The following is a 13,595-nucleotide window of genomic DNA, read 5'->3' on the forward strand; positions in this document are numbered from 1 at the left end:
TGCTGTTTGCTCGCATTTCAACTTTGTGTTTCAACAATGACTCTCCTTCTAAAATTCATAAATAGCATTTTCACCAACATTGCTGAATAAGAATCATATGTTTTAAACGATCATAATTTACATTTGTAAAAAGATGTTCAATTTTTTTAGCATAAGTGAATAGTGAAATCGAGTAATAAATTTATGAGAGTGCAGCTGATACCAGCTTTAGACTTAGGAAGGTCTCTGTTCAGAAAAGCAATTCACTCCATGTGTGTGATGTCAATCAGAGATCTTTTATAAAGACTAAGCGGTTTTGCTAATTCTGTAAAGGCCATTATGAATGGTATGGTGACAAAATTCTTAGGTTTTATTCATCCATTATATACAAGGTTTAGAAACAGAGAGGTTATAATCTTCAGGTTTTGCACAAAGTAGCCTGGGTTATGTATCAATCCTGAAAGGTAGTTAATTCATCAGTAAAATGTACAATTGCTGTGGGGACCGAGCCTATCACAGTGATCAGACTGGTCCCTTTCTTCATTTTGAATCTTCCTGTGAAGAAGCAATAATTCACTGTCTATAAATTACTTTACTGAATACAGGCATTATTTGCAACACCCAAACATAGCCACATCCCAAGTGCTTACTATCCAATAGGTTTTTGTGACCACCTTCAGTTAATAATTCTGTACATAAAAGGGAAATTATTCGATTTTGGTACTTAGCAGCTGAAAAGCCTACCTTAAATGCTCTCATAATTTTGCTCATTTTGGAGCTGGTCAGAGCTATATAAATAAGTTTGCTGTAGTAAAAATAGGGCAATACTAAAATCTTTTTTGCAAGTATCTGAGCTGCTTGTTTTAAAGTCTCCACAGTGGATTTGGCATCAGCTCAGGCGCAGCTTTACCATCCTTCTCTTAGAAACAGCCCTTGGCACACAGTGTGACTTAGAGAGCCGTGACATCCATCATCGTCCCTCCTCTCTGCAGGGTTTCTGTTCCTTGTACCAACCGTATTTTTGCATCTCTTGATGCAGCTTCAGGGAATAAAGTTTCTGCGAGTCAAGCTGCACAGGGAAAGGACAGAGGAGTTATGGCTCTGCCGTGCCCCTTCTGTCTCATGTATTGAGCAGAGAAATTCAGGAGAGAGGCTGTTCCCTTTCTTACTAATTTTGTGTGGGAAGCCAGGACAGGAATCACAGAATCACAGAATGTCAGGGATTGGAAGGGACCTCAAAAGCTCATCCAGTCCAATCCCCCTGCCGGAGCAGGAACACCCAGATGAGGTTACACAGAAAGGTGTCCAGGTGGGTTCGAATGTCTCCAGAGTAGGAGACTCCACAACCCCCCTGGGCAGCCTGTTCCAGGCTCTGTCACCCTCACTGAGAAGAAGTTTCTTCTCAAATTTAAGTGGAACCTCTTGTGTCCAATTTGAACCCATTACCCCTTGTCCTATCATTGGTTGTCACCGAGAAGAGCCTGGCTCCATCCTTGTGGCACTCACCCTTTATATATCTGTAAACATCAATGAGGTCACTCCTCAGTCTCCTCCAAGCTGAAGAGCCCCAGCTCCCTCAGCCTTTCCTCACACGGGAGATGCTCCACTCCTTTCATCATCTTTGTTGCCCTACACTGGACTCTCTCCAGCAGTTCCCTGTGCTTCTGGAACTGAGGGGCCCAGGAATCTAAGGATGTATGTGCTCTTCCAGGTCTGTAGAGGGACAGAACCTAAACTTTAAATTTTTAAAAATGCGCAAGCACTAAAAACAGGTATTCATTTGCAAGGTGCAAATTTTAACCAATATTCTTGAAGTATTATTCTTCAAAGTTTGTCTAACTCAACTATTCTGTTCACACCCTGAAGCCGGATACTTATGATACTCCTGCGCATCCTATATTTTGCTATAAAAATGATTAAAAACTCTCTAATTCTCCTCATAAGGAGGAGAATTTTCTGAAATACTCAAAACAAGGGTGAGTGCAGCGGTTTACGAACATGACACAGGAGCACAATGGTGGCAGCGGGGAATCCCAGCAGGTCTTTTGTTCATCCTGTGGCGCGACACCGTGTGTCACAACTCGATGTGCTGCACAGAAACAATCTATCTCTTCTGTCAGACAGTGTTGGCTGTGCTACGAGACAAAATGCATGTAAAACAGAGGTGTTGCTCACAAATGTTGAATGTCTTGGCTTTTAACAAAAATAACGTGTGCTGCTTCTGAACAAACAGCTTGAGTTGTATACAAAGCTTGAAAGCAAGACAAGTCTGCAGTTAATAGAATCAGTGATATAAAAACGACTGAAAGATTTATTTTTACTGTGTACTTTGCATAATTAATACAGGGCCTCACTATGTGATGTAGCCATTTAAACTAATCAGAAGATACACCCAGATTCTTCTACTTTTTATTTTTATTTTTTAAACACATTGTCTTGGATACGTAATGCAATTTATTATCATAGAACTGCATTTGACTAATGCTACTTTGCTATCCGTTTGTATTTACAGGAATAGTAATGGTACAATATTATAATGCAATAGTACAATACTGAAGTTAACTCATACTGTGTAATTTATGTGGTTTATGAAATACAGTAACAAGGTTCCACAACCATGAAAACATATATGAGAAGGTATTGAACCTCAGGATTTTCTATCAAAAAGATGTTTCTTTGACAGAATCTGTGTTTTGCTTAGAAAATATCATGCTTTTTCTCTAAATGTTATGTCTTAGATTGGTATCATTTCATGTGGAAAAAACTGAAGCTACTTAGAATCTGATAGAAGTAGTGAATGTTGGCTGAAAATTGTAAAATTCAAAGTTACATTGTGGTGCAATTATAAGCAACGCTTGTCCTCTTTTACTGAATATTCTGCCTGAAAAACACTAAGAATTAGACTGATAACATAATCGTTTACTGTTTTACTTTCTGCTCTGAAATGGACTTTGTGTTTTATGGTTAGTATATTTAGCAGAAAAACTAGCATCTAAGTTATTTTAAGTCACTGAACTGTGCATATATATATATTTAAAATAATAAGAAATATAAGGGGGAATTAATCTCTTCATTGTCTGCTCTTAGTGAGGAGTTAAATCTGGTTTTAAATAAGAGAGATTATAGCGTTGAGGCCTCTTTTGAAGGAATGAGCATCGTTGAAGTCAAAATTCTTTAGGCACGTGTAAAACAATCTGATTGTTAATTCTGTTTTGGCGTTAGCTGTACTGCTAGAGACAATAAGAGAAACTTGTATTTCTTTAACGATTGCTTTTCTTTATTCTTCCCTGGCCATCCAGTCATTCCCAGCACAGCACTGCAACGCGTCCTCCCACGGTGAGCTTGCAGCGGACCATTTCTGTGGAAGGGTAAGACGATTCTCTGTTGAAGCTGCTGTAGAGCTCTTAGATGCCACTAAACTGAACTACCCCCACACACGTGGCTGTGAACTAGATGTGGTTTTGCATGCCACAGCATCTAAATCTGTGAAATGCAGAAATAAATACTTTCAAATTAGTGCTGATCCTTCTTAGACACTCAAAGTTTTGGTTTTCATGGGGATGAGAATATCGGTCATGGAGATATATTACCTACAATCTCTTCATCTCACTTGGCTAGTGTTAATATTTACACATTAGCAGTAAAATGTTTCCCATTAATCCTAGAAATATCCAATGAAGTTTTACTTTGTTTTGCTAATGTGTGCATGAGTTCTTTTTGACAAAGCAGACTAAGGATGAAGTACTGATAGAGAATAATAATCCTGTGCTGGTGTATACTGCAACACTATGTTACTGTGTTAATTGTAGAGTGATAGCTCTGAGTACTGGTTCCATTTTAACAGAAATAATTGGGCAAAATATGAATAATTCACAAGTTAATATTTTTGCATCTTTATGATATTAGGAAAATCTGATATTTAACAAACACAAATTTTGGTTACACTAGGTATTGTAGTTTACAAAACATGTTAGATTTGTTTCTCCCCTCCCACAGAAGTGTGGAACTGTCTGAAATATTTTGTAGACATGGGTAATAACTTGTGATTGGCTGCTCTCAGGTCCTATTACAAAGCTTTTATTTCTAGTGATAAAAGCAAGAATCTATAAAGTTTACACGGAGGAAAGATGTTATCTTGTATTTTGGTTTATGTTACAACTTTACTGTGGTGCAGTCAACAAGTAAAATGGTAGATATGTGAAATAATCCACCACTAAGTGAAGCCTGAAATGTTTTTCTCACAAGTTTCAATTTTTTTCCTTCTTATCTAGATCTAGGATCTAAGATTTTAAGTTTTTATTTAAAATGACAGCTGTAGTTATTACTCATTGAAACCAAGACTGAATAATGAAATTACTACAGGAAAGGTGCATATGGCTCAAGGGTTATCATCTGGAAAGTAATTCTATAAATGAAGCCCTCATCATTCAGCCTGCTTGCTCAAAACAAGGATACTTCCAATTTAGATCAGGTTGCTCAGGGTCTTGTCCAGTGAAGCTGTGACTATTGACCAAATGTGGAGATTTCATAAGCTCTGGGCAACCGGTCTCCATATTTAAACACCCTCTTTTGGGATTTCTTTCTCTCTCTATAAGCAATAGAGAGTCAACATAAATTGCCCTGTCTTTTCCTCAGATCACCTCATGAATAAATTGATGTTTGAAATAAACCTGAGCTTCAAGAACAAGCTTACCAATTTGCTAAACTGAGATTTAAGGAAAGAAATTATATTATGGTGTCTCTGGCTTCATCTACTGGACTCCACAATTCAGGAGGTAGCCTACAGGTTTAAACTCCTATTGAAATTTGGAAACCAATCTGTCTATGTGAATTCATAGATAAATTGCAGAATATGTACTGGCCACACAGACAACTTGCATATATTGTGTGTGAATCACTACAGCACAGGAAATCTGCAATTGATATTGCAGGTCTCCTGCTGTTCAGGGGGTAGAGAATATCTGGCTTGTAATTATTACTAATCAACTTACACTGAGTCATATTTCATTCCACATAGGAAAGTGGGGCTGTTAGCCTATTATACTGCTGAGCAAAAATAAGTAATCAGCTCAGCCCTAAATATTTCATTATGTTATGGCTCAATTTACTCTAGTGCTTTTGTGAAGTCCATGTTGCTAAGTATGTTTATAACTAATACACTCTGAGGTCAAAACAAAGTTATTTTTCTCTTTTAGGAACTGGGTTTCCATAAGTAGAGTCCTGTATTTAAGTGACTCATCATATTGCTTTTGAGAGGCACTTTGTAAATAGCTGCTTTATTGGCAAGGCATCCCTGGCGCACACCGAGATTAATGGCCTGCATGCTGACACTGGGACTGTGACTGGCTGTGTAGCCACTGAAATAAGATAATTATTGCGTCCTGTGAAGGGTTAAAAAAATACAAGGGAAATTGTATTTGCTGGCATTTATTACTTTCCACCCTGTTGAATATGTGATAATTGAGCTGGCGAGAATAGAATTTAATCATTCTTTTTCTTCATATAGGTAATGTATTAATATGTAAAAACATATTTCTTTTTTTTAAATAAGGGCTTTTATGGACTTCATACACAGTAAAAAAGTTAGTAGCAAGGTGAAAAAAAATAAAGAAATCTTTAAAGATTGTATTTTCTTTATATTCAAGCCATATATTCTTCATAGTTACATGACATGAACAGATTGATTATATGTATAAAAGCATGCACTCCACTGGCAGTTGATGTCATTGTTAGTGTGGTCTAATTAGTAACTTCCCTAATAATTTATTTGCACAGTTTAAAAACTAGAAAGCTCTCACTGTTGGGTTTGAAAATATTGTTAGTCGGAGTTTTAATGAACAATTTTAACTGCGAGTATCCAAAATAGGAAAAATATTGCATGAAAACTAGAACCTGTTATTTGGAAATGCTGCTGTACTATGGCATGAAGCTATATCGTTAGTGGTGTATGATTGATATTCTCTCTGCACTTGACATTCAGACTAAATTGTATTTTATATGCTACCAGTAATCTCTTCTGCTGAGCTGCTTAGAAACTGGGATTTCAACTTATTTGATCAAGAGTGTTTTCATGGAAATTTTAAACAAATTTATCAACATCACTGAATATCTCAAATATATATAAATATTTATATGTAAATAAACAGCATTTGAACCATGACTAAGGGTAAGAATTTTTATTCTGAACAGGACAGATATTACAGACTGTTTTGTGTTTCAAAAGCGTCTCATAAAAGTAATTCAGGATGCTTGCTACTGACAGACTGTGTATTGATATTTCAAAACATGGCTCAGAGGCATTGCTATTTTTAGGTGTTCTCTGGGCCTTTGAACACTTCTGTCTCCTGACAGTGTAATGCGGTTGCCTGTCAACAATCCATCTGATCCAGCTTCACTAACAAACCAAAAAGCTGGAGCATTCATGGTGAATAGAACCATTGAATGCATTAAGTAATAGTTTATAGAAAAGTGGTTTCAATATGGCCCAGAGCATCCTGGCTTGTATCAGGAATAGTGTGGCCAGCAGGACCAGGGCAGTGACCGTCCCCTGCACTGGGCACTGGTGAGGCCAAATCTCGAATCCTGTGTTCACTTTTGGGCCCCTCACTACAGGAAAGACCTTGAGGTGCTGGAGCAAGTTCAGAGAAGGGAACGGAGCTGGTGAGGGGTCTAGAGCACAAGTGTGATGGGAGCAGCTGAGGGACCTGGGGCTGTTCAGCCTGGACAACAGGAGGCTGAGGGGAGACCTTATCACTGTCTGCAACTGCCTGAAAGGAGGTTGTAGCATGGAGGGTGTTGGTCTATTCTCCCAAGTAGCAAGTGATAGGACAAGGGGAAAAGGCCTCAAGTTGCACCAGGGGATATTTAGATTACGTATTAGGAAAAAATTCTTCACAGGAAGTGTTGTCAGGCACTGGAACAGGCTGCCCAGGGCAGTGGTGGAGTCACCATCCCTGGAGGGGTTTAAAAGACGTGTAAATGAGGTTTTTAGGAACATGGCTTAGTGCCAGTGTTAGAATAATGATTGAGCTTGGAGATCTTAAGGGTCTCTTCCAACCAAAATCATTCTATGATTCTATGAGAATACAGAACTGATAGTTATTAAAAGCAGGATGCAAAGCAACCTTTCTGGTATGGAGCTGCCTGTGCCGGGGATAGCAGGTGGAACAGATGCAGTTTTCAGGATTTATTTTGATTAATTATCATGTAAATAATGCACCTCCTGGATCCGGGAACAGAGACAAGTGCTTATGTGAGACAAAGCATAAATTAATAAGTGTACTGGAATAATCATCTCCCTTTCAAAGTTAAAGAGCATATTAACTCTCCTACATTGTCGCTCTAGAAATCAGTAAGATTTCTCAAATCTAGGAGACGTACACCTGTGCATTTAAAGTAAATGTCAGGCATCATGGCAAAAATACAGACCAGTTTCACTCTTTGGATGAGATTGTTCCTGTATGCCAATTCCATCTTGCCAGCTGCAAGCAGAAAACACTGCCTGGTGTGCAGGCTTTAATTTCTCTACAAAAGGCAAAATGAAAGACTGTTGAAGTCCAGAGGGGCTCCCACAAAACAAAGTTGCACATGTACAAGCCAGTGCCCTCATGCATGCATCAGTCAGGTTGAAGCCTGGGTCCCAGTAGGCTCTCTCCTATTAAACATACTTCAAAGTTTGTGACAAGTTAGGCATGATGTTTGAAGAATAAATGCATTAAAAATGTAGTCAGTATTTAAGTTAGGATGAAGTATCGTTTCTACAATTAATGCCAACATTCCAACAACAAGAAATGCCAAGGAAAACATAGTCAAATAAACAGATAAAATACTTGCTTCAAGAAAAATGGGTAATTGTATAAAGCAAAATTATATTTTTTTATGTGATGTGATAAATATTTCATTAAAGGCTGAATTCTTAGTTGTTAGTATGTCCATGTTTAGTATAATGAAACAATAAGTCACTAACCAATTACATGAAATATATATGTTAAACGAATGCTTTGCACATAACCAAAACAGTGTCTCGGTTTAAGACAAAGTTACCCCTCTGAACTGTGATGCTTCGGATGACAACAATAGATATGAAGAATGTTTCTGTATTTTTGTTACTTACAATCATTATTGAAAACATGATAATAATAATTAAAGAAGTCACAGATCAGGGATCAGACCCCACAGGGTAACACTGGTGCTCTGAGGCAGTGTGGGATGGGGACTGGAGGAAGGAGGCTCTGCCAGGTCCCCACGACCCCCAGGATGCTGTATTTTGGAAATGTCACAGCAAAGGCAGATCAGAGGGAGGGCTGAGGAGGAAAGCGAGGGGTGATGCTGTTTCATATAGTGATGGAAAGGTTTTGCCAGGCCTAATGGGGGAATAACAAGGGGAAAAGTAAAAGCCAAGGTGATATTGCAATAAAGCAATAGATGACAGGACCACAGATAGATTTTACTTTAAGTTGTTGTGAAGCAGAATTGTAGAAAGTACTAAAGAAAATTTAAATAAGCCGAATAAGGTTGGTTTTGCCTGAACTTTGATGTCTTTTGTAAAGGTGTGTGTGCATATTCCAGTCCTCCAGCCACTTAGGATTTCAAATTCTCTCTTGTGTGATCAATTGGATTTTAAAACATCATCCACACTGGCACATTCTCTGTCCATCTTAGCTTTCTGTGTTAAATGCTGTGAAGAAGAACGCTCAGTCTATTTACCCATTTTAGGTCCTTCCAGTATAAATTCCCTTTGGCTGTCTGAAAGAAGCCTGTGGTTATTTATCAACACTTTTTGAAGCTTCAGAGGTAAACTAGAAGTGTTGTATTCAAAAATAAATGGCTTAATAAGCTAACTGACTCTTAGCCGACATAGCTCAGTGCTCACACAGTGCATTGTCAGAACCAAACACCACACTGCTCAAGAAAAAGGCGCTTTCAGCTCTTAGATTTGAGGATTTTTTCTCCCTGATGTACTACTAATGTGTGACTTTTTAAACAACTAATAGAGTTTCTCTCTACTTCAATTTTCCTTCCTGCTATTTGCTACTTTAAGTCACTTGGATGCTTTTTGTTGCACTATATGTGTGTGGTGCTTTGCACAGGGGATGTGGGACCCTCTCTAGTGTCTGATATTTGAGCACCCAGTGCGCTTAATGCTTCTGTTGATGTTCCAAAAAGCACAAAATCGACACCCCTATTTTATAGATGGTGCAAAAGAAACAGGGGCAGAGCTGTGTCAGTGTGAGATGCATATTAAAATTGACTGTATTCTTCAATGTAGCCCGCAGCACAAAATAAGCAAATTAAAAATGGATTTTCTTTCAGTTTATTATTATAAAAATTACTTGTTTTCAGAAAGCTTTCCCCCTTCCTTTATCAGTCCAGCTTTTAATGTCTTAAATTAAATCTCTCATTACGGTGGATTCGCAATCTATAAAAGAGTGATAGGGATTTTTACCATTTTCTTATTGTAAAAGAGTAAACTGATCAAAACAAATATTCAGTACAAATGTAGCAAATAGAAAACACTCAGTTGTTTTCAAAATAATGAACAAATAAACCAAACACACACACACAAAAATGTTAAGGAGGAAATATGTCTCATTTTTTTGATTTATTTTTGTTAATCACGTTTTTATGACAGGAGAAATTTCCTTCAGTGTCAAAGTTTCACCCACTCTGATTTGTCACTACTTATTGGTTTCAAATATTAATTTAATATTACTTCGCTGTTACATCAGGCCTGCAATTTATAATGCGCTTTACAGAATCTGATCTGATGCATTCCCTGAAGCAACTAACCAAGTCCATACAAATTGATTCTCCCATTGATTTCTGAGCCTGTAAATTTGTGCGGATTGCAGCACTTTATTTGCTCCTTTGCTCCTGGCTCTATGATCGTAAATCTTCCTTTCTTCTTGCTCTACCTTTTCAATTCCTCCCCTCTTTTCCTTTACAGGTACACTGTCTCCCTTCATCCTGTTCTCTCTTTTCCTTTGCTTTTTTCTATTATTTGTTTTCCTTCTGCTACCTTCTGTCAGTCCAGGAATATTTTCATCCCACATTCCTTTCTAATTCCTGCTTGATTTCCCCTGCTGCTCTTCTCTGTTTGCATTTGGTACAAAGCTGCAGGAGGGCATAAAACATGCACACACAGAATTAAAGTGCTAGTGCACTTCGTTAGCACCTAGAAACTTACCTTCAGCAGTATTTATCACTGAAGAAATTGTAAATGGGATAAGGAGTTAAAGCTGGAGGCAGGAGGATGCATTTCAGAGTCTGGATGTTAGACTGCTCCTTTTTACCAGGTAGCTACAGAGTGCCATCTATTGCCTTCAAAAAAAAAACACTGAGCTTTTAAAATAAGTCACCCCGAATTACCTTTGCCTCAGTTGCTTTATTCTGGAGAGAACTACACATTTACTGCAAGAAAACATCATTCACATTTGAGTTACTTTCACCTCTTATTTCCCATCACCATATCACCTTTAAGTGTTTGATCCTTTTACCTCCTTTATCACATTTATCTGCATTCTGCCTGAAGTTCTTTCATATGTATTAGAATTACATTCATTAAGAATTTTAATAGGGGCCTAATGTTGCTTCCCAAATATTCAAGGAAAATTGGAGCACCCGTCCTTAGATCTCCTTAACCATCATATTAAAAGAGATTACTATAAACTTTTATACCAGGTGAATAAATACGTAACATCTTCATCTTTAGCTTTATCAAAACTAGCCTTTTCTTCAACTGTGGCTGAAGCATTGACAGTTATTAATAACTTATTTCTGCATTGCTCTTAAGAGATCATCTGGTTAGTGGCTGGCATTGTAGTTTGTTTGCTTAAGAAATAACTTCGTAACATGCTACAATGCTTTATCATTATAAGTTCTTTTATTTTTTTCATATCACCAGTGCTTATCTTCATAAGTTCTTTTTCTTTCCTTTTCCATTTTCATACTAAGTACACTACGCAAATGTAAACCATTATATATTTGAAAAATCTTAGTCATTTATTATGTTGCAGTGAATCAGCGTGTACCTTCTGCTTCCTGTAGTTTTTGCAATATCGTTGTGGCTAAAGGTTATTTCTATAACGATGACAACCACACTTGTTTGTTCTTGAATCCACCTTTCAGATCCTGCAGGATGCTCAGACATGAAAGAAATATGAAGACATTTAGTGGCTGGTCAGTCTTTATACAGCCAAATTTGAGTCACGACTAAAATGACCTGATTAGGCTACAGAGCAGGAACCAAAACACATTGTGTTCTAATCACGGCTTCTGACATTTCCCCATTATTGTCTGAGCTTCCTCTGAACATAATTATCCAGGAGCAGAATGTGAATTTTGCTGTCAACAGGCCAAAATTACAAAACAGCACTGACAGCATTTTAGACATAAATCTGCTGACTTCACCAGAGACAGGGATTAATAACTGGGCCAACATTTTTTTGAGCTACACAGCTTACTATGCAGTGGATACCCAGTTGTGTTGACCTAGTTTTGCCCATAGCACTGGCTTGCAACTTTATGATCCAAGCTGCCTGTCATGTGGAAATACTCAGTTTCATTTTGGACAAGAGCTCTTCTGATTTCTTGCCAGCTGAGCATGCAAATGCGTTTGTCTTTACTGCCTCTTTTTCCTCAATACCCAGGTAAATAAAAATGGCAGCAGCTCAGCCCTTGCAAAGTGTTTTTGATGTGTAGGATGCGAAGATGACAAGTGTCACCATGTCATTTTGTAGATGAGAAAACTGAAGCTGCCAAGATCACTCAGCAGAGCACGGGCTAAGCTGGGGGAGGAATCCATCCTTCCCTGTCCTAGTTCTGCTCCAACCTCAAGGCCACCTTTGCTGATTAAAAACCTGTTTAGACTTCTTAGGTCTGGATTGCATTATGTCTTACCTGCACAGGTTTAAGAAGGTCCTAAAAGTGTTGCTACAAGGTAAATCAACAGCAATGATCCAAAAGAAAAGAAAACCCCTTTATGTCCTGATCAGTTAAAAATACTTGAAGAATATAGGAACTCATGACTATACATCTTTTTCTCACAGTTTTATTTTTAAAAGGCTGTTTTCTGACTATAAAATATTAAGAAAACATTACAAGCATTAAGCTTTGGTTTCAAGAAGTTGAGATGTTATTTAAAGGTCATGATCAAGCTGGGGATACTGTCTGAACCTTTGCGCTGGGCAAAGGTGAACAAGCACCTACTGATTTTGGAATTAGCATGTAAAGGTTCAGTCCCCATGTATACAGCTGCAAGGCTTAACTCGCATCAAATAATACATCCCTAGATTAATCAGTTTTCTTTCTCCTCTTTTTTAATTTTTTCTAAAAACAAAATGGAAATGAAAAAAGCATTTGGATTATGCAGAACTGTCATATAGCACCCACAAAATATTAGACCTTTTTGATAGTAAGCATTCTGGAGCATGTTTCTGTAGGTGTTGTGTGTGTGTGTTTCCAATTGTCACTTTGCTGGTAACCTTTTTTTGTAAAAATTGTGAATTAGAAGTACATCCTATTTCTCTGTGAGGAGACACAGGCATGTAAGTGTGTTTGTGAGTGTTTGCAGGGCAAGATTTACACTTACTAATACAAGAGCATTTACAATTTTTTCTGAAAAGTAAATTGTTAGAGAGATTTGAAATTGGATAAGTACCAATAAATAAGAACTGTGTGTACATATATATGCTTGTATGGGCTCATGTATCTACAGGAGAGACAAATCTGAGGCCTGGTATGTAGTGTAGAGATGGGGAATTGAAATACGTGGGACACTTTCTCAAGGATGTTACTTTGATTGCTTAGAAAAGTAAACTCTTTTTGGACATAAGTTTTTCCCATCAGTAAAATGCATGTTATTATGTTTACATCCTTTGAGGGCCCATTTTCAATTTACAGATGAAATTGCTGTATGGGATGTAGCTGTTATTATTTATCGATTCCCATCATAATGAACAATTTTCTAAACCAGTAAGACAAAAGTATGGCTGGTTCACTGATGATTGACTTCATCTACCTGGACTTGTGCAAAAGCATTGGACACTGTTGTGCATGACATCCTTGTCTCTAAATTGGAGAGACATGGATTTGCTAGGTGGACCAAACAGTGAATAAGGAATTGGCTGGATAATCGGACTCAAAGATTTGAGGTCAATGGCTCAATGTCCAAGTGGAGACCAGTGACGAGTGACATTCCTCAGGGGTTGGTATTGGGACTGGCACTGTTTAACATCTTTGTCAGCACCATGGACAGTGGGATCAGGAGCACCCTCAGCAAGTTCGCCCATGACACCAAGCTGTATGGTGTGGTCAACATGCTGGTGGGAAGGGATTTCATCCAGAAGGATCTTGACAGGCTGGAGACATGGACCCATGCAAAACCTCATGAAGTTCAACAAGGCCAAGTGCAAGGTCCTGCACATCAGTCAGGGCAATTCCAAACAGAAATACAGGCTGGGCGGAGAATGGATTTAGAACAGCCCTGAGGAGAAGGACTTGGGGATATTGGTTGCTGAGAAGCTCAACAAGACCAACAACATGCACTTGCAGCCCAGAAAGCCTGGGCTGCATCAAAAGAAGCATGGGCAGCAGTTCAAAGGAGATGATTGTCCCCT

The 13,595-nt window shown here is 38.1% G+C and overlaps 1 protein-coding gene across 36 annotated transcripts in view; it reads left to right on the plus strand.

The window, feature by feature from the left end:
- DLG2 (discs large MAGUK scaffold protein 2) overlaps window positions 1-13,595 on the plus strand; it is a 1,055,145-nt gene that overhangs the window by 805,663 nt on the left and 235,887 nt on the right. For all 36 annotated transcript variants that reach the window (XM_065049757.1, XM_065049758.1, XM_065049759.1 and 33 more), the window contains one exon: window positions 3,279-3,347. In XM_065049757.1, coding sequence (XP_064905829.1) covers window positions 3,279-3,347 — 69 coding nt within the window. The remainder of the gene's footprint in view (window positions 1-3,278; window positions 3,348-13,595) is intronic.

The sequence above is a fragment of the Columba livia genome, chromosome 1 (assembly GCF_036013475.1).
Source record: "Columba livia isolate bColLiv1 breed racing homer chromosome 1, bColLiv1.pat.W.v2, whole genome shotgun sequence".
In the NCBI taxonomy this organism is placed as follows: domain Eukaryota; kingdom Metazoa; phylum Chordata; class Aves; order Columbiformes; family Columbidae; genus Columba; species Columba livia.